Source organism: Lissotriton helveticus, assembly GCF_964261635.1.
Source record: "Lissotriton helveticus chromosome 1_1 unlocalized genomic scaffold, aLisHel1.1 SUPER_1_unloc_6, whole genome shotgun sequence".
NCBI lineage: Eukaryota > Metazoa > Chordata > Amphibia > Caudata > Salamandridae > Lissotriton > Lissotriton helveticus.
In genome coordinates, this window is record NW_027611703.1 from 4027758 (window position 1) to 4048801 (window position 21044).

The window sequence follows — 21044 nt, forward strand, 5'->3', positions numbered from 1 at the left end:
GTACACAGAACAGGGTAAAGTCTTGTGTCGCTTTTTTTCATTTTCTTTAATATATCCTGCACCACGCTCTCTTCTCCTCTTTCTCTCATTTCAATTCATCATAAATTACTCAATTTCACTAGTGCTTTATCAGCACTATTATCTAGAAACGAGACTCAGTTCCACCTAGATCCTTAGTCTGCAACTGGTAATTGTTACTTTGTGCCCCAGCACTGCCGACACAGGCCTCTGAGTGTTTGTTTGTGTGAGTGGCGCAAGAGAGAGACAGAGAACTTGACAAAATTAGCCCTTCTATTGCTTAATACATTGTAAATGTGAAACACTTTGGGGCTTAGGGGCTGGTTAAAGAATAACGACAGGAAACAAGCGCAAATTAAAAGCAAATTTTATTTATTCACTGAAAACTGTTTAAAAATTTAATTTCCAAGTTCCACATATCTGTTCAAAAATATTTACACTTTCAGTCATTTCTGAGTTTAGTTACAAACTAAAAGTGGGAAAAACACATGATGTATAAAAACTGAAACCAAAAACTTACTTTTACATTATTTTATGTTTCTTATCTTTTGTTTTTAAAACAGGCCGTCAACCTTTCACGTGAACATTATTATAAGGGCCTGGCATCACTTCTTGTGATGTCACTACATGTGACGTCTCTGTGATTTGCATATGATAATGGGCTCCTTCACTATTTTCCTTACTTGTGCCCTGTTTATTGGCATGACATGGGTCTATAGGTGTTAAAAATAAACATATAAATTCACAGGTGTTCAGCCCGTTTCTCTGGTGATGTCACACTTTGGCATGTATTCGGCTGCTTCTTCTATTTTTAGGTGAGTACAAATAACGTGCTGTTCCCCCTCCTTCCATTTCTCTCTTTTTCTCCCCCTTTCTTTGTCTCTCTCGCTCTCTTTATCTCTCCCCCTCTCCCCCTCTCTATCTCCCACACACTCCTGTTAGCTTTAGCTTCATGAATGTCACTGCCACTTCTGTAATTCATATGACAAATCCTTCAGAACATTTGAGAACAAGGGACAATCAGTGTGGAAGACGAGTTGCTGGGAGTGCAACTGATTGTCCTGGCACATATATGCTTTTGATGTGGGATTTCGCTATTTCACCACATCGCCAAGTCGGAGAGGAGTCATGGGTCGCACTTAGTAATAAGGCGCGAGGCACGAGCTGATCCATCTACCGATAACAGTGTGTAAAAGATGCACCAAACGTTACTTAAAAACAAGGTATGTGCTCTTTTATATCTGAAAATAGGTTATTTCTTGAACACCTGTGCTTCGCTTTAGTTCATTACATACACTGCAGTGGCATTTGTTAATAGTAATACATGCATTTTACCAATGAAGCTTCCATCTCCAGAGCCCTGACAACATGTCCACTCTGGGTGTGTTGGGTTTAAAGGTTTTATCACTAATCCGACAAGTTAGCTGAAAATACCGCTGTTAGTCCCAGTATTGTTCAGTGTTGCTTTTACAGGTAGTGTGGTCAGGTGCGATTGAATGTTTTTCTTTGTATCTCTTCTTCACCAAATAAAAATCAACAATGTTTCTTTTTAATCCACATTGTGCTTGTCTCCCACTGTGTATCCTGGTACATCATGTCACTTTGCTATGTGTACGGAAGTGAACAATCACTGGAAACAAACACTTTTATAATTCTGCAAATACTGTTATCTGTTTTTCTTCTTTACTGCTATTCAGGTCTTCTATCATTGGTATTTCAATGTCCTACATAATTTGAATTTGATCTTTTTCCGTAATTCATTCCTCTCACAATAACTGCACTGTTCTGCTCTGGTCTATGTCCTTAGACGGGTCAATATTATTTTTGATGTTCTTAAATTCTTTCCGGAATCTCTGCATCTCTAGGAATATTTCCATGTGAGTTAAATGAAGGAGAGTATTCACTGAGGGCTGTGTGGGATCGAAAATTGACAAAAGCCCTTCACACTTTCAGTGCCCTTCTATGTTTTCCCCCTGTGTGTTCGCTGATGACTTTGTAGCTCTAATCGTCGACTAAAGCTCTTCCCACATTCATTGCACTTGAGTGGCTTTCCCCCTGTGTGTGTTTGTTGATGTTTTCGTAGGGTTGATAACTGACTAAAGCTCTTCAAACATTCACAGCAATCATATAGTTTTTCCCCTGTGTGTGTTCGCTGATGGCTTTGTAGGTGTGATAACTGACTAAAGCACTTTGCACATTCACTGCATTTGAATGGTTTTTCCCCTGTGTGTGTTCGCTGATGGCTTTGAAGGTGTGATAACCAACTAAAGCACTTTGCACATTCACTGCACTTGAATGGTTTTTCCCCTGTGTGTGTTCGCTGATGTCTTTGAAGATATGATAACCGACTACAGCACTTTGGACATTCACTGCACTTGAATGGTTTTCCCCCTGTGTGTGTTCGATTATGACGTTGAAGGTGTGATAACTGACTAAAGCATTTTGCACATTCACTGCACTTGAAAGGTTTTTCCCGTGTGTGTGTTCGCTGATGGCTTTGAAGGTTTGATAAATGACTAAAGCTCTTCCCACATTCACTGCACTTGAATGGTTTTTCTCCTGTGTGAGTTCGCTGATGATCCTTTAATGTTGTAGAGAAGCGAAAACTACTGTCACATTCAGTACAATTATAGCGTTTTTCCCCTGTGTGTATTCGCTGATGTCTTTGTAGTCCTGATAATTGAATAAAGCTCTTCCCACATTCACTGCACTTGAATGGTTTTTCTCCTGTGTGAGTTCGCTGATGATCCTTTAATGCTGTAGAGCAGCTAAAACTACTGTCACATTCACTACAATGATAGGGTTTTTCCCCTGTGTGTGTTCGCTGATGTCTTTGAAGGTTTGATAACCAACTAAAGCTCTTCCCACATTCATTGCACTTGCATGGCTTTTCCCCTGTGTGTGTTCGCTGATGACTTTGAAGGCTTGATAACCTACTAAAGCTCTTGACACATTCACTGCACTTGAATGGTTTTTGTCCTGTGTACGTGTGCTGATGAAGCTTGAGTAGTGATGACAAACTAAAGCTCTTGCTGCATGTGTATGATTCTTCTTTCTTGTTTAGTGTCTGTGGGTCGGGTATATATTTGTTTATATCCCATGACTGCATTTCCTGATGTCCGACATGGCTTATAAAGCACTTGTGTTTTTCTCACACACTTTATATGTGTGCAGTATTTTGCATGTTTTATTTCTGTTTTAACAAAAAAATGCAATAGCCACCAAATATTTACCACACTCCTAATACGTAGAAGGTGTCTTTGTAGGTGATTGTGCCTTTAGATTGGATTATGGCTATGCACGATTGCGGGTAAAGATGTATCTTCCTTCTGACCGGTGCAAATTAGGACAGTCTATTGTATTGTAGATAAAAGAACTCCTCTTTCCTTTACCCATCAGTTGTCTGGCTCCGCTCTGTTGTGCTCTTCTCTGGTTACTGTGGTTTGTCAGGAAAGAGTTTACAATTCTCCTAGAGCACGGAATGATGGCCTGTCATCATTTTATAAAATAGAGCACTGTGGTAATCACATCATACCGATCCGATGATCAAAGCTGGTGTTGGACACTTGTTTATACAGGAGGTGGTTCGTTATTGTTGTTGCCTTATTTTTCTTAAGGTCATTTCTTCGTCTTGTGGCGTGGAGGTGTACAGTTCGGCCTCTTATAATCACTGAACTGCCCTTGATACTTCATCCGGGATTTGTCAGTTTGTGTGCAGGTTCCCCTTTCGCCGACTGCGCTGATGGTTTCCTGAATACTGTAGCTCAATATTTCTGCTATTATGAAGATTTACAGCATTCGCTTCATTATTGATGGTCATTTCACACATTCAAGGCTTGTTTTCTGTTGGATGTAAAGATATTTAAAATTACTAAATTAAAACATAATGGAATGAGAATTCACAATAGTTGTAAAAGACATTTTGGGGGAGATTTACCAAATCTCCACACAATGCAGCGCAGCCCTCCCCCCGCGAGGCTTCGCTGCGTGGCGCGACAGGAAGGGAACAGGAGAGCACCATATTTTCAAAGATATGGCTCTCTCCTTCCCTTTCCCTTGCGTTGGCACTGATTACAGCAGCCGTGCGCCATGCACACACATTAGCACCAGAGTGCTAGGGTGTGTGTGTGAGTCCAGCATCGGTTTTGTACAGGAAGGACACCCTTCCTGTACAAAATAGTATGTCAGACACGAGGAGAGGCTTTTCCCACTTTGGATGCTTGTTGCGCAGTGCAGCACGCATGCAATGTCAGAAAAGGAAGGATAAATTAATTCATTTCTCCTTCCTTGTGTCTTGTTTAAAATGGTGCAGTTTTCTCACACTAAACCCAATCTACTGATTTTGGTAAAATGGGTTTAGCATGAGAAATCTTGGGTGGTTGCACGGGAATGCCCATGCACCCCCCCTTGGCAGGTCCCAATGTGTGAAGTAATGCGAAGCACTGCTATGCGCTGCTTCACATTACTTTTACATTATTTCCAGCGCTAAAAAAGTTTAGCGCTAGAAAGTAAATTAGGAAAAAAATATTTTGCGCTTTTTTGTGCCACTTCTGTGATGCAAATACGGCGCAATATATTAGTAAATCTCCCTCTTCTTCTTTACCGCCTTTAAAAATTAGCAAGAAATATTTCATCATACACAGATATTTAACTAAAGGTTCTGTTGATTAGGTGACATCTTATTAATGTCTGAAAAAGAGGTGATTTACTAGTGTTTACAGAGTAACTTAGCAAAGTAAAGGTGCTCACGGAGCACCCAAGTGCTTGAGGTTTTGCTTAAGATAGACGCATATGGTCAAGATTTCATTTAAACAACAATAGAGTTTAGAGAAAGAGCTGGATCAGGCTGGGCTGCAGAATTTCCAGTAACTCTTTACGAAGTATACAACAAAAGCAACTCCATTTACACACTTCTTCTCATTCTTTCCGATTCACTTAAGATCATCTCAAATGCCAAATCCTGTCTTTACTCGCTGTTCATAAGTCACCTTTGACACTTTCAACAGCTCCCTTGGTTCAAGCACTTCTGGTTTCTTCTAACCTGGAAGATTGGAACATTATTGTGAGTTGAGGGGGGTTTCCTATCACCATAGCATCTGTCCATCTCCCTGAAACTATTGCCGCTTACAGAGCCTGGTTCTGGCCCTGAAAGACAACTTTAAAAAGCAAGTCTTTAGTTCTTCCTAAAGTAGATAAAGTTCTGTAAGATGCAGCTCCATCTGGGGCTTTTGTGTAAAACAGAACGAGGGGTTCAATGTAAGCCCCATCCTTTACATTATAAGCGCAGATCAGGTAAACAAACGTTGATTCATATAATTTAATATTCAATGAGATCAGTCATTTAGTACTTATAGAGAATCCATCACAACCAATAATTTACCTGACATATCCCCGCAGCAGATGTGTGCATATTACTCTTTTCCCCCCTTTTGCAACATTACATGGCATCTGGCATGATGTTGTCCTTTTGGGGCCCAGGATGCTATTTGTGACCGGATGGGCATTTGGAAGAGCGGGAGGAGGTTCAGTTATCCACAGGTGATGCGGCATTTCTACCTTTCCATATTTCTCATATTCAAGTTGACCTATCGAAGCAAAAGGAGGGGCAGAGCCCTATGATCCTCTAGAGCCATGGCCGCTCACTAGAAAACGACGACGAAGAACAGGACTCTAACAGGATAAACTGATTCAACACAAATATGAGGTCAATGTATTATTTATCGCCTTAATGGTCCAAAAGTCACTCTGGAATTAAATCAATACTATTCGAATAATCAATGTTCGATTCATAATAGAGGCATTGCTGTGCTGCAATAAAAGAAATCAGCGGCAACAATAGCTATTCTCACAACAAAGTGTACTTATTTCAAGTTTGGTTTGCATATTTTACGAGAAGGGGATAAAGCTACAACTGATAGACAACATTATAAAGCTTACCAACTTGCCTTATAAAGGTTACTGGTACTTTTAGAACAACACAAAGGTTAAGGAAAAGCCGAAGTAGACAGTGTATCTGCAATGGCGGACAATAACCCTTATTAATAGTGACCACATACCCACCGTCTCCAGGTAGGAGCGCCTAATTACAAAAGACCTGCTAATACGGCGAACGACTACAGTGCATCAAACTGTGACTATGACATTGTTCTATCAAAACATTTGAATTCTGCGTTTATTCTTCTAGTTAGGTCTTGATCCTGAAAGATATAGGCTGATGGGTTTCGGGCTTGTGCTTTATGAACGCTTCAGGACTTCGCGGAACGAATGTCACCCAAACATCGCACCATTTGAGGAGGCCATTGGGGTGAGAGTTGGTCGCGTAAAATGGAGAGCCACGATAAAAGAACTGTTCGAAGAAGCACTGGGGTCACCAGCTTCTCAAAAGGGCATGGCCTCTGTTTAGATAGCTGTCCAGAGGGCCAGAGACCTGGGTGGGGCCATCAATGTAAGCAATGGCCTGTAGCCGCCACGGCTAACTTGTAACTCCTGGGTCAGTTTGCCTGTGTGGTGGCAGCACAGTAAAAATATACAAGTCACTATTCATAGTGCACCAACCAGGATTCAAATTTGCGATCCTCCAGTTTGAGACAAAGACATCAGAAATTATAACACTAAGCCCAGTGCCCCAGGCGATCTGAACGGCATCGGAGTTGAGCCCATTTACGTACATGCAGGCCACAAGCTGTGTGTCCAGCAGCTTCATACGAGATCTGACATACCAAGCCGCCTAAACGTTTCGATCATAAAAGGCTACTCCAGGGAGTCAAGTGCCTTATCGGCATCAGCCTACTTCATGTACCGCCCTCCCGCAGTATTTAAATCCTGTCATTCCTAACAGCGCGCTGATTGCTACCGTGCTGTTTTTTCTCTCCTCTGAGGCGGAAGCCGGGGGTTCTCTCAGCTACCTTGCTACTTTTATTTTCCACATTACTGTCATCACGATATTTTAAATCGCCGCATGTTCTCAAGTAGAGTACTTACTTGTTAGAACTTATAGATCACTTGTTAGCCAGAAAATCGCCTTTACCGATTTCTGCGCAGCCGAGTAGGAGCTGGCGCAGAGAGATAGAAATAGGGCTTACCGCCACTGAGAGCCACCATATTGAGAGGGGTAAGGGATTTACACTCTAGCTGCAGGACGCCTCCCACCCTCCTAAACACCCTATAAATTCCCTATGTCATCTCGTCCGCGCAGCGGGCGGGCGCGCCAAAGGCAAGCCTATCTGCGCCCGTCTGCGCCCAACCGGGACCAGGGGCCACCCCCCCTGGTTGCCCCAACCACAAAGGCTAGCTTATAATAAGGACTTTCTACTTCGATCCTGTCCTCCCATTCCCGATGGCTGCCTTCATCACTTCCCCCCTCTAGAAACCCCCCATGTATGTCCTCACTGTAAACTTGAGCTAATTGACCACCTCACCCAATTGGATTCTAAGGACTACCAAATGTTTCTCCTTAACTGTCGATCTCTGGCCAAGCATAGTCTGGAGATGTCGCTGTTGTTAGAGGAACATATGCCGGATGCAGTATTTTTAACTGAACCCTGGCTTACCCAAGATTTCCAGCCTGATATAGTGCAAGCCCTCATTCCCGGCTATCAGATAGCCCGGTTAGATCGACCACAAGGCAAAGGTGGAGGGCTGGCTATCATTTATAAAGACATTTACACATGTCGCTGCCTAACGGAGTCCATTGCGGACTGTGAAAGTTTCCCTTTTGTCATTGAATTTACACCTAACAATAGCTTCGCTGGCATCCTTATCTACCGTCCTCCTGGTCCCATAAAAAAATTTCGGGCGGATCGACCAACTGTTGTAGCTGAATTAGTCACCTCCCCCTCTAATTTTACCTTACTGGGAGATTTTAATATTCATTTTGATAACTTGCTAGACACCACTGCCATGGGAGTCACAACCAGTTTAGCTGCTATGCAACTAGATCAATTGGTGCCAGGACCTACACACAACAAGGGTAATCTTTTAGACCCAGTATTTAGCAATAGCAAAACTCTAAAGGTTGGCAATATTAGCCATCTTCCTTGGACTGATCATTTTTTAATTTCCTTAACTTGGTCCATTCCCAAAATTTTAGCTTCTACCACCCTTTCTCGTACCACCCGAAATTGGTCAAAGATCAAAACAGACGAATGGATGAGCAATCTTACTGCCACTAATCCGTCACTCTCTCTTGATCCTTGCGCTAACAATGAGCTGTTTAACAACTGGATAACAAGCTCCTTGGACTCTGTACTTCCCTATCGAACCTCCGGTGCTAGAAGGAAACAAAAAACCGCCCCTTGGTACTCTGAAGATCTAAGGGAAAAAAAACACCTCTGTAAAAGACTAGAGAGGAAGTGGCGCCTATCCTATGAGCCTACAGATAAAGCAACCTACAGAGAAGCAATTACAAAAACAAAATCAGAGATAAAAAAATCCATACATTATACGGAAAAGATTAAACTGGCAAAATCTAAGCCTAAAGAAATTTATCAGATTGTGAAAACACTGACCAGGTTGCCATCACGGTTATCAGCTGATGACAACTCATCCTCTCGATGCGAGGAACTGGCCAATGCCTTTTTTTTTAAGGGAAGAACACAATCTATCTCTCCTTCTCTGACCCAGAAACTGATTCGTCTTTGCAAAAACCTAATCCATCGATTACATCAGCGGTCTCCCTCCATAACAACTCTCTGGACCACTTCCCAATGCTGCACCTTGACACCCTTGAGACCTTGATTAACCAAATCAAATCAGGCTCACCTTGTGACCCTGCCCCCCTTGAGATGTTGACCCAAGTTAACAAAGTCATTCTTCCCAATCTAATGGAGCTGTTGAATTCTTCCATTACGGTAGGATAGTTCCACAGTCCTGGAAACACGCCATGGTCCGAGCATTGTTAAAAAAAACACCCTTGACCCAACTAATTTTAATAACTATCGCCCAATATCATTGCTTCCTTGGACTACCAAGATCTTAGAGAAACACATCAACATCAGTGTAACCCAGTTCTTCGAGAATAACCATCTGCTCGACACCTCCCAGATTGGCTTTCGCCCAAAACACGGCACGGAGACAGCCCTGTTGGCAGTGACAGAAGAGACTAGGCGGATACTCGATCAGGGAGGGTCAGTGGCAGTGATCCTCCTTGACCTGAGTGCCGCCTTCAATACGGTCAACCATAAAATACTTCTGGACCGCCTCCTCGATATGGGAATCTCGGGAGAAGCCCTGGAGTGGTTCAGGTCTTTTCTATCAGACCGAACCTTCCAGGTCTTTGAAGGCACATCGGTCTCCTCGAAGAAGCCTCTGGGATGTGGGGTTCCGCAGGGCTCTTCATTGAGCCCTACGCTCTTTAACGCCTATATGGGACCGCTGGCTGGAATAGTACGTCCGCATGGTATTAACATCATCACCTATGCGGACGATACCCAGCTAGTGGTCTCTCTTGCACAAAGGAGTACCCCACTACCGCAGTCCAACCTAACAACCTGTCTCGAGCATGTCAAGAGCTGGATGACTAAATCATGTCTGAAGCTCAACGATGATAAAACTGAGCTGATGCTTCTAGGCCCTCCAACTCTTTCCACCTTGGAGATGTCATGGCCTCTGAGCATGGGCACAGCTCCCACCCCTAGAGACAACATCAAAAGCCTGGGGGTGTGGATAGACAAATCGTTGACCTTCGACATGGAGGCAACTAAAGTCTCTGCGACCTGTTTTGGCCTCCTAAGGATGGTAAAGAAAATCCTACCACTTCTCCCCTTTGAGGCAAGATAGATAGTCATTCAGGGCTTAATTCAATCCCGCCTAGACTTTAACAATGCTCTGTACCTTGGGGCGCCTGAATACACCCTACAAAAATTACAACGCACTCAGAATTGTGCTGCTCGCACCTTACTTGGCACCCCCCGGAGAACTTCAATAAAAACTGGTCTAAGATCATTACACTGGCTCCCCATCAGGGAGCGAGTCAAGTTTAAATCTCTGTGCATTGCACATCAGGCGTACTGGAAATCAGGTCCAGAGATCAATCACCCGCTGGTATCGCCATATGAACCCACCAAAGTTCTACGATCTTCACATGCTTTTCTAGCCCAAATCCCAAGAATTCATAGAGCGAGGGCCGGAGGTCGTTCCTTCGCATATAAAGCCCCAAAAATATGGAATACTCTACCACTTCATCTTAGAGCAGATTCTAACCTTCTGAGTTTCCGTAAGAAACTTAAAACTCTTCTGTTCAATCAATAGTGTTGACTCACTCCTTTTTTTCTTGAGCACTGATGGTAATTTTTAGCGCCTTGACGCCTCAGGGCAGCTGCTAGCGCTCTGTAAATATGTTTTTCATTTCATTTAATTTCATTTCACCTAATGCAGCACTGCGAATACCGTCTGTGTGAGAAAGTGGCTCTATATATGCTGGACCAAAGTAAGGTACAGGGTGTATAGAATCCACAATCCCCAGAGGTATAACAGAGGTTAAAGTCGGGGCTGACCTTACTCTCTAAAGTGCTAGCTTGGTCAAGCAGTAAGGCACTACCAGAGGACAGTGTAAAGCATATGTTGTACACACTCAGTCAGCAAAAGGTTTCACACACTCAAGGACTGATCTCCAGGCCAATTGTTTTGTATCAAAAGATATAGTTGTTTTATTTTTAGAACCAACAGGTGTCAAAATATACTTTTCTCAATATGAGTGATCTCAGGTAATTACTTTACAAAGAGGCAATAAACTTTGTAAACACAATAGGTACAGGGATTGCAGTAGGCAACACAATTCGAAACACAATTTAACATTGACCTCAATGTGTTCTTCTACATAAATGCAGCTGATTACTTTATTGATTACTTTTGTAACTTCAGGTCTGGATCCTAGATTCAGTCCTGAGGTCTAAGCTGAAAACAGTTTAGTAAAAACGTTTTAGTTATTGCAATGATTTTTAAAGAATATAACGGTATTTTAAAAGTTGACAGAAACTTTTCAGTGAAAAACTAGCAATGTTATCCAATGGAAGGAAATTCAAGTCACAGGTAAAGTAGGTTCTTGTTACTTTTGTAATCCAGGACTGTACTCCTAAGTTCAGTATTCGGGTCTCTACCTAAGACAGGTAAGTAATTACGTTTCAGTATTTGGTACGATTTTTAAGGAATATTTGTAATTTTCAAAAGTAGACAGAAGAAATTTCAGAGAAAAACAGTCAATGGTTTCCTATGGAAGAAAATTCAGGTTACTAGTAAACACGGTTAGGATTACTTTTGCGGTTCAGTACTGGGCTAAAAGGTACAGTACTGGCTTCTCTCCTGATTACAGGTGAGTACTTCGGAATTTGTTATTCGGCTGATTTTAGATGAATATTTTAAAGTTTCAAAACTTCACACTTAGAAAATCTTTCGAGTCAAACCAGTCAATGTTATCCAATAGAAGGAAAGTGAGTTATCGGTTTTCAGGTGAGTACTCGACTGGTGAAGTTAAGATTCTGGGCATAGACTCAGGGGTCCCCCAGGGTCAGGTAGGTACAGTTGGTACACCCTCAGCGGCACAGGGGCAGCCGGGTGCAGAGGTAGTTAGACTCAATCTTATCCCATGAGAGGCAGGGGGCCTTCGGTTGGTGGCTGCTGGCTAGCAGGCCACGCGGTTGTGGAAGCGGGCTCTGGGTTACTTGCTCAGGACGAATGGGGAAGTAGATAGGGACAAAGGTTGCACTGCCAGGGGCACTCGGGCGGCTGGTTGCAGGGTGCCTTTGGGCCATCGGGCGCTCAATGTTATTCAATAGAGATCTTGAAAAGGGAACAAAGGCTGCAGGCTCAGGGACAGAGGATCCTCTGGAGCGACCATCACTTGGAGGAGTAAGTTGGGATCTTGGAGGATAGGTAAGCACCCAGAAATTGGGCACAGGGGGCCGTGGGGAGCCGGGTGCAGGGGTGTCTTTTGAGGTCTGGGAATCTTACCACCTGATGGTTTCGGTCGGAGGGGTCCTTTGTCCTGAGGCTGCAGGCGTCGTCTGGGTCATCGAGGAGGGTCCTTGGGCACTGGATTCCAAGTCAGAATCGCCGGGGGGACGTCCTCAGGGTCTTAGTTCACTCTGTGGTTCTGAAAAATCTGGATTCATATAATAGTACTGGACTCGAGAATAAAAACTTCGTCGAAACAGGACGAATTTGGTATCAAAAGACCGAGAATGACGAGTACATCAAGTACATGTATTTTCGGCGTATTCGAGTGACGATTTCACCTCGAAATCGTCATTTACCTTCTAAACCCTTAGCTGCATGTTGCCCTTTACATAGGCCTTAATCCAGTTGAATTTGATTCCACAAGGACACATACTCCTTAATCGACTTCTCTCTGACCCCAGTACAAGTTAGAACCATTGCCCCAGGCCGAACTCGTTAGGTCAGTTCCCTCCCAGTGGCCGAGCAAGATAGCATCTAGGCCCAACCAGCCATAAAACCATTTCAGCGCGCACACCTGCCATATCTCGCTCACATCTTTCTCCACTCCTTTTCCTCACTTGCTTTATGACGGGGAGGTGACCATTTTTATTAGGGGTCCAGCGATATCTGATGAAATGTTGGGCCTTGCCGGATGATTTGTTATGGGCCGCACGACGTGAAATATGTACATGTCATCATGACTCTGCTTTTCTTTTGTAATCAGTAACCATAAATGAAATACCACGAATCCAAGGAATGTTTTGCCCAAGGCTGAATATTGTGTATAAGAAGAGAAGCCTAACTTCGTGAAAGTGTGCAGTCTCCTGAATATACTGGTATTGTACTTCTAGGACCCTGTCACCTTGGTTGCAGCCAATAAACTAATCTTTGACTTCACCTGGAAGACTCTGAAGTTTCTGTAGGTCTGACTCAGGAGAACCCGAGGTCTCTGGGTGTTGATCCCCTGGCACCGCTGGGTTACCGGTTCTGTAGGTTCGGTACCGGTTCTTAAAAACCCAGTACCTCATTTGGCGCCCAACGTGGGGCGATTCCAGTGGTACCAATCAGCCTGAAGATCGTGAGGAGCTTCGTGTCAAAATTCCGGAGGAGGGCCCACCACCTCATCGACCCCTGCATGTCGACGTGGTCCGAAGGTCTTTACTGCGAGGTTCCCCGCTTCCCGACGGCTACAAGGACTGCTGCCCTGGCTATCGCCCTGATGTTGGACCCTTGAAATTTTCGGTAGAGCGAAACGCTGAGACGAGTCTTCTGGTGAAGCCATCGATATTTTTCAGTTAAGTATAAGTGGAGCGTCTCCCAGTCCTTAGTTGGACTCACTTTGTGGTATCTTGGAGATACATAAGGTTTTTATTGGTTCTTGCAAGCACCATAACCGAAGGACTCGTGTATTCACGAGAAATATCGTAATCGATAAATCCTTTGAAGTTTTGGAACTAGACTAGAGAGCGAGGATGCCTTGTCTTAGACTCGGGAATTGGTTTTGTCTTGGTAGTAATAATAGGGACTCCCGATTGGAGGACTCATGTCCGGTTCCTCCAGTTGGAACTCCGACTTACGAGCTATACGTTAAACATGGGGTAGGCCCCATCGTTTATAACGAGGTATGGATTAAATACACTAGGAAAGACGGTGTTTTAAAATGGCCCCAATATGGTAGCTTTGATTCTGAAATCTTAGACAACCTTGAAGTTAAACTCTTCAAAAAGAAAGCCCGGCCGGCGATGTTTGACTCTTTCCGCTTATGGCGCAAAGAAGCCAAACAAAAAGAAATTAAATTAGCTAAGAAAAATAAGAGAGAAGGGGGACTTTCAGTAATGCAAGCTGCCGTGCAGTTTAAAGATAATGAGGAAGAGCAGATAAATGAGCAGTTGCACAGGCAACGTAAAATGGCAATAGATAAGTGTTATCCAGTTTTGCCGTCTCTTCAGCAAGGGACAGCAAAAGAGCGTGAAAAAGACCAATTAATGTCGCAATTATTAACTTCGCCACCCCCCTATGCGCAGAATGCTACAGCACCCCCGCAACCTTTAGTTGCACAAGCTGCGCCTCTGACTCTTCCACAGCACCCACCAGCTGTTCTTCAGCTGGCTCCTACTTCTTCAGTGCAGCCTCCTCCAGGACCACCAACCACTTCTGTTTCACCTGTGTTTTCTACGATTTTGCCTACAGTGCTTTCTACATCTCCTAATGCCCCCTCTATGATTTTGCCTAGTACCACATCTATTATTCCTGATACCTCTTCTGCCATCTCTACCCCCGCCTTATCTCACCCCGTTTTTGCATCTGCTTGTCCTTCAGTTTCACCTTCCCTTCGGCAGAAAATGGCCAGCACTGTTACTAATCTTCTTTTACCTCTTTTCGGGTCGCCTGCTACGACCCCTAACATAAGTAGAAGACAGTTGCGAAGTCAACTGCCTGATTATCAAGAGAGAGATTCCCTGAATGGTTTAGCTCGGAAATGGGTCATGGACACTGCAAAATATGATTTACAGTCTGTCATGGAAGTCTTCCATCAATGGGAAGCAGCGACACAGAGATATGTGTTCGAACAGATGTGTGTCTTTCTTGGCGAGGATTTAGAAGACAATGATCAAGAATGCATCCCGCTAGAGATGTGTCGTGTACGATTTAAGTTTGGAGAGGGTATGATTGTAGGTCCCGATGTGGAAAAGGCAGTTGAAATGCTATTATCATATCGAAGTAAGGGAAGCAGTTCTGGGTCACCATCGGAATCTAGTGCATCTAGTAGGAAAAAGGCACGACAATACCCTATGAGAGAAGTTCCCCCACAGTGGAGAGAGGGTGACGCGACAGCTGTCCCACCTGTCCTGCCCCACTTTCACCGCGTATGGGTACATGTTCCATGGAAGCGAGCTGAAGTTTTAGCACTCAAACAAACACTACCAGATCCGCGTAAAAATCCTGCAGGGTACTATAAAGAATTGTCGCAAACTGCTGGGTCATGTATAATGAATTTGGCCGATATCGATATGTTATTTGGGAACGTTGTTCCACAGCCGTTATGGGGAAAAATTCGTCATGTAGATCATGACCAGGAATTAGGTGACACGTGGGCTAATATTACTGCTGCAGACGCACGACAAGTTGGTGGTGCTAAGCCTGAGCCTCTGATAGCGGAACTACCTGGTAGAATAGTAGATTACATGAAAACGATAATGCCTGCAATACGCGTAAATTGGGATAAGTTATCTGCATGCAAGCAAAAGAAAGAAGAAACTGTGTCAGACTTCTTCACCAGATTTGAAGAAACATTCATTGACCACAGCGGTCAAGATATGACCACAGAAGGTGGTCAGAGATTGTTTGTCGATAAATTTGTGCACAATCTACTTCCAGACTTGAGTAGGAAATTAAAAGATTCGGAAAGTTCTTGGGCAGTCTCATCTTCAGCCCAGATATTAGCTACCGCACAGTACTACGAGAATAGAGACAAAGATGAGAAAGATAAAGTAGAAAAGAAAACTAGAGAACTCAAAACGAAGGTTTTGCTACAGCAAGCCTATCCGCCACGTGGTGTTGGTAATAAAAATAATAATGGTCCGAATCCCTACCAGAACACTTTTCAGCAGCCTCAGAGAAACTTGCAGAGATTCGATTACAATCAAAACCGCGTAGGTCCCAACCAGTGTTTATACTGCAAACAAGAGGGTCATTACAAATATGACTGTCCTGCCCTACCACAACGTGCAAATGGGATTTCTGGCGTAAGAGGTCGTGGTAGTCAGCAAGCGCCTAGAGGTAGAGTGCGTGGAAACGCCCCTCAGGACGCACGTCCCCTTCCACCACAAAACTCTATGAACAGGTTTGACCAGCAAAATAACGTATCTGACAGGACAGCTCAATACTACGTTGATGAGTATTACACAGAAAATGAGCAGTGGGAGAATAATGATTGCTAGGACAGCCTTAGACAAGGAGAGGGAGTTGTTTCAGTTCCAGTAGATCAGAGTGGACCTTACGTTGAGGTGATTACATCGGGTGTGTCAGAACCTTTTCTGTTGGATACTGGTGCTACAAAGAGTTCTATTATGCACTCCAAACTCCCTGGCGCACCTTTGTCTGGCGAAATGAACGTTTCCGTAGGTTTTTCTGGCGCCCCGGTTAGAAATCCGATTTCGGACCCTTTATCTCTTTCTGTTGGTCCTTGTGAATTCGAAGCACCCCTTATTTTGACAACAGGTTGTGGTGAAAATTTGCTAGGATTAGATTTGCTAAAAAGATTGTATGCGACTTTGTACTGTTCTCCCTCAGGAGTACAACTTACTTTAGGTAAGAAAGTGGTTTCTCCCATGTATTTGTCGAGAAATGCACTTCCAGCAGAATTGGCACTTCTACCAGATATTCTTTGGGCTACTGGTCCGAATGATGTAGGTCTTTTAGAAATTCCACCATATGTTGTAACATTAAAACCGAATGTCAAAATGCCACGAATTCCCCAATACAGAATATCCAATAAGGGCGAAAAAGCTTTGCTGGCGATTGTTTACGAGTTGATTGAAAAAGACGTAATTGAAGAAACACGAGGCAATGTTTGCAATAGTCCTGTTCTGCCTGTTTTAAAACGAACTGACCCTTCTCAGCCACCTGTGTATAGATTCGTGATTGATCTTAGGGAAGTAAATAAGATAGTGGTGCCACAATTCCCAGTTGTCTCCGACATTACAACATTATTGACTATGATTCCAGCCTCTGCATCCTGGTTTTCGGTGATTGACCTGAAGAATGCTTTCTTCAGTATCCCGATTGCTGAGGAAAGCAGGGATATTTTTTCCTTCAGTTTAGGTGGTCGCAGCTTCCGCTTTAAACGCGCCCCTCAAGGCTACTGTGAAAGCCCCTCAATATATAGTCAAGCTCTGAAAAGTCAGCTTGACGCAATGGTTTTGCCCAAAGGTTCCACTCTCGTACAGTACGTAGACGATTTGCTCATCGCTGCGGATACTGAGAAAACCTGTAAAATGGCCACGTTGACATTACTGCGTCATCTATGTGATCTGCACCACAAGGTGTCACTTTCCAAGCTCCAATATTGCCGACAAGAAGTGACCTACTTAGGTCATCTCTTATCGAAGGAGGGAAGGAAACTGACCCCAGAAAGAATTCAGGCAATAGCTAAATTGAATGTGCCAAGAACGCAGAGAGAAGTACGCGCTTTCTTGGGCATTACATCGTACTGTAGACAGTGGATTCCAAATTTTTCGTTATTAGCCAAACCCTTATTGGCACTAACGTGTACAAATACACCCAATCCCATTCCTTGGTCGGAAGAATGTCAGAAAAGTTTTTTCGAATTACGCACAGCATTATGTTCGGCCCCTGTGTTAGGTAACCCCAACTACAGTAAGCCTTTTACAATATATGTCCACGAGAAGGAAGGCTGTGCATTGTCTGTGCTGACTCAGTTATACGGAGATAGACAGCGGCCATGCGCCTATTTTTCGTCAACTTTGGATCCGGTAGCACGAGCATTGCCAAGTTGTTTAAGGGCCACAGCAGCAGCAGCTGTTTCTATTCGACAGTCTGCAGGTCTAGTAATGAATAATACACTAATCGTGATGGTCCCGCATGCAGTAGACACGTTGTTAAATAGGACCAAGACACAGCACTTAACTAGTGCTCGACTGTCCAGTTATGAATTGACGCTACTAGCGAGCCATGTGCACATAAAAAGGTGCAGTACCTTGAACATAGCCACATTGTTACCAATTACAGAGGAATCGGATGCTTCAGAACAGCACGATTGTTTCCTCAGAACAGAGGAAGAGACGAAAGGGAGAGTTGATTTATCCGACACTCCTCTTGCTGAATGTGATGGTACATTATGGGTGGATGGTTCATGCTTTAAACTCCCAAATGGTAACGTGACTACAGCATATGCTGTCACAACTTTGCACACAATCGTTGAAACTGCGCGAATACCACATGGTTCAGCTCAAGCCGCTGAACTCGTGGCACTGACGAGAGCATGTGTGTTATCCAAAGGAATGAAAGTGACTGTCTATACCGACAGTCAGTATGCTTTTGGAGTGGCTCACAGTTTTGGACGATTGTGGAGAGAACGTGGGTTCCTAACTTCGCATGGAGCTAAGATTCAGCATGGTCAGTTGGTGAATGAGCTTCTTGAATCACTGACGTTGCCCCTGAAAGTAGCGATCGTGAAATGTAGTGCACACAAGAAAGTGATTGATGATGTTGGTCGTGGAAAGGCATTTGCTGATGAAACTGCTAAGGAAACTGCAAAGAATATGATGAGCCGAATGTATGTTGCGAGCCCAAAAAGATGGACGGGTGATGTTGGAATATGTGAAGACACGATAGAAAGTGTGAAGTCCATCCAAGCTGAGGCCACGGAGAAAGAGTTAAGCATGTGGAGAGAAAGTACAGGGAGAATGGATGCAAATGGTTGTTGGATTGAATCGACAGAGCAACAGAGATGGTTGTTACCCGATGCATATGTGCCTGCAGTAGTTACAATGGCTCATGGAATGGCTCATATCAGCGCGAAAGGGATTTGCGAGTTGTTGGCCCCAGTGTGGAAGGATTCAGGGATTCCCAAGTGTGCAGAGAATGTTGTCAAGAATTGCATGGTATGTCTGAAGCACAATCCTGGTAGGGGAACCCCAACTCCAGCTGGTCATTTTGCACCTCCTACGTATCCGTTCGAGGTTTTGCTGCTAGATTTCATACACATGGAGAGGTGCAACAACTTAAAATATGTGCTCGTGGTTGTTTGTGCCTTCTCAAGATGGGTAGAAGCCTATCCCCTAAGGGACAATACTGCCTTGTCCACAGCGAAAGCCCTTGTGAAAGAGTTCTTCCCCAGGTTCGGAATGCCTAGAATGGTCTGGTCGGACAACGGAAGTGAATTTGTGGGTTGTGTGATGAAAAGAGTGTGTGAAGGGCTAGGCATTAGGCAGAAGTTCCACGCTGCAAATCACCCCAATCAGCTGGATTAGTGGAATGTTACAATGGCACGCTTAAACTTAAATTGGCCAAAATCCAAGCGAGCACAGGTCTTAAATGGCCTGACGCTCTACCCTTAGCACTCCTATCCACCAGAATGACTGTGCATTCGCGAATGAAACTCAGCCCCTATGAAATAATCTTTGGTCGGCCAGCCAACATATGGGGAGTGCCTAGGCCCACGAAGTTTAGCGAGCTGCAACACCCCATTTTGCTTGACTATTTGTATGAATTGACGGCTAAATTGCATGTTTTATATCAACAGGTCCACAACACCTTGCCTCCGGTCTCTGAGACACCGGGTCACTCCATTGACCCCGGTTCCTGGGTGCTTGTCCGCAATTTCCAAAGAACAAGAAACGACCAGCCCAGATGGACCGGGCCTCACCTCGTCCTCCTGTCTACAAGGTCGACTGTTAGAGTGGAGGGGAAGGCCAATTGGGTCCACGGGATCCATTGTAAGAAAATACCCTTCCCTCTGCCACATGACCAATGGGTCCGAAAAGGAGGCACTGACTCAGAGCGCACAACTGATGAACGTGTGAAAGAAGCCAATCCTGATTGCGAAAGTGGGAACATTTTTTCAGAAACTGCGCCACCACCAGAACAATTGAACTCTGTGGAACCTGAGCTACTATTTCTGGACCAGACAGTACCCGGGAAAAGACACTACCATTTGCGACCAAGAAAAACAGACTAAAGTAAAAGTGATTTATTTTATGATCCGAGAGAAAAACCTGTGGACTAATAAAAATGTGTGTTTTTCCCCAAATCCTATTTTTGAAAGTGCAGATTCTCCCATCTAGGTAACTTGCTTATTTTTGTTTTTTTCGAACCGCCATCCGGGTTCCGCTGCTAGGGTCGCGGTTGATTAAAGACTTTTGGGTGCAGCTGACGACGATAGGTCGCTGGTTCCAGTTGGTCCAAGGGAGCTACCCTAGACTGACGGAAGCATCCTTTAGCAGAAACAACCTACCGCCGCGGGCAGCACCTTAGAGAGGATGGAGTTTCCTGATGTGGAGAGACCTGCCAAACAAATGAACTTTAAGCAGAGACTTTTGAAAACAATAAGGAAGACATTTTTTATAATAATGTGTATTTTTATGCTATTTAGCGTAATGGTCTTTTTGATAAGCTATGTTTTATTCTCTTTTCATGTGACATTTGCGCCCACTACATCACCCATACCTCCTCCTACTGTTTCCTCTCATTCTTTCCACCCTTTGCCTGACCACGAATCAAATAGGAGATTAGAGTTCATTAATAACTCCTTCGTTCAGTTATTACACCAACACCAACTTGTAATGAACACAACCAACTGTTGGGTGTGTGGTCTCATGCCCCACACCACGGATAGAGGTATCCCCTATTTGGTCCTGCCATTTAGTCGCAATGGGTCAGTATGGGCATATAGGACAATATTCATATATGCACGAGAAATCCAACCCCTACGTTCTGTAAAAGACAACCTCAAGACTAGCGCCCTAGTCAAGGGTATAGTTGACATGATCAAGGAAGTAACTTCTTACGAAGATACCCCGGATGATGAAATACTTGCATATGTAGGTTGGAATGTGACCGGATATGGCACTACATTAAGTGAGAAAGGGGGCGTGGCTTGAGCGCCGACTCTGATGGCGGCGTGAGCCCTGAGCTCCGTCCGTGATCCCGCATTTATCCTGTGGATCCCTGCTCCTGAGCTGGTGTATACACTGGTGAGCTCGCCTCCAGCACCGGACCCGCGAAAGTGACCGTTGCGGGACCGGCGGGGGATCGGAGGCGGTGGGGCACGCCGGAGCGGAGCTCCTACGGACTCGCGCCCCAGCGCCCAAGATGGAGGCGGCGGCATCTGGGGCTGCAATGGCAGAGGTCGGCGGTGACCCCGGGCAGTGGTGAGAGCGGAGCGGCTGCGGTCGGGCACCCAGCGGGACGTGGCCCCGACCGCGCTGCAGACGCCAGCGACGTCCGCGCTGAGGGGGCGCTTGCAGGATCGGCGGCTGGTGGGCTGGTGGCCCTTCCCCCCACTGCTGCGTGGGACCGGGACACAGGCTGCCCTACGGAACCGGGGCCATAGCGAGATCGCATGTATGACC

The 21044-nt window shown here is 44.6% G+C and overlaps 1 protein-coding gene across 2 annotated transcripts in view; it reads right to left on the reverse strand.

Moving 5' to 3' along the window:
• Window positions 1-369: 369 nt before the first annotated feature.
• LOC144806289 (uncharacterized) overlaps window positions 370-21044 on the reverse strand; it is a 45833-nt gene continuing 25158 nt past the window's right edge. For both annotated transcript variants that reach the window (XM_078672680.1, XM_078672679.1), the window contains one exon: window positions 370-3861. In XM_078672680.1, the coding sequence (XP_078528806.1) occupies window positions 1979-3127 (1149 nt within the window). In that variant the 5' untranslated portion in view covers window positions 3128-3861 and the 3' untranslated portion in view covers window positions 370-1978. The remainder of the gene's footprint in view (window positions 3862-21044) is intronic.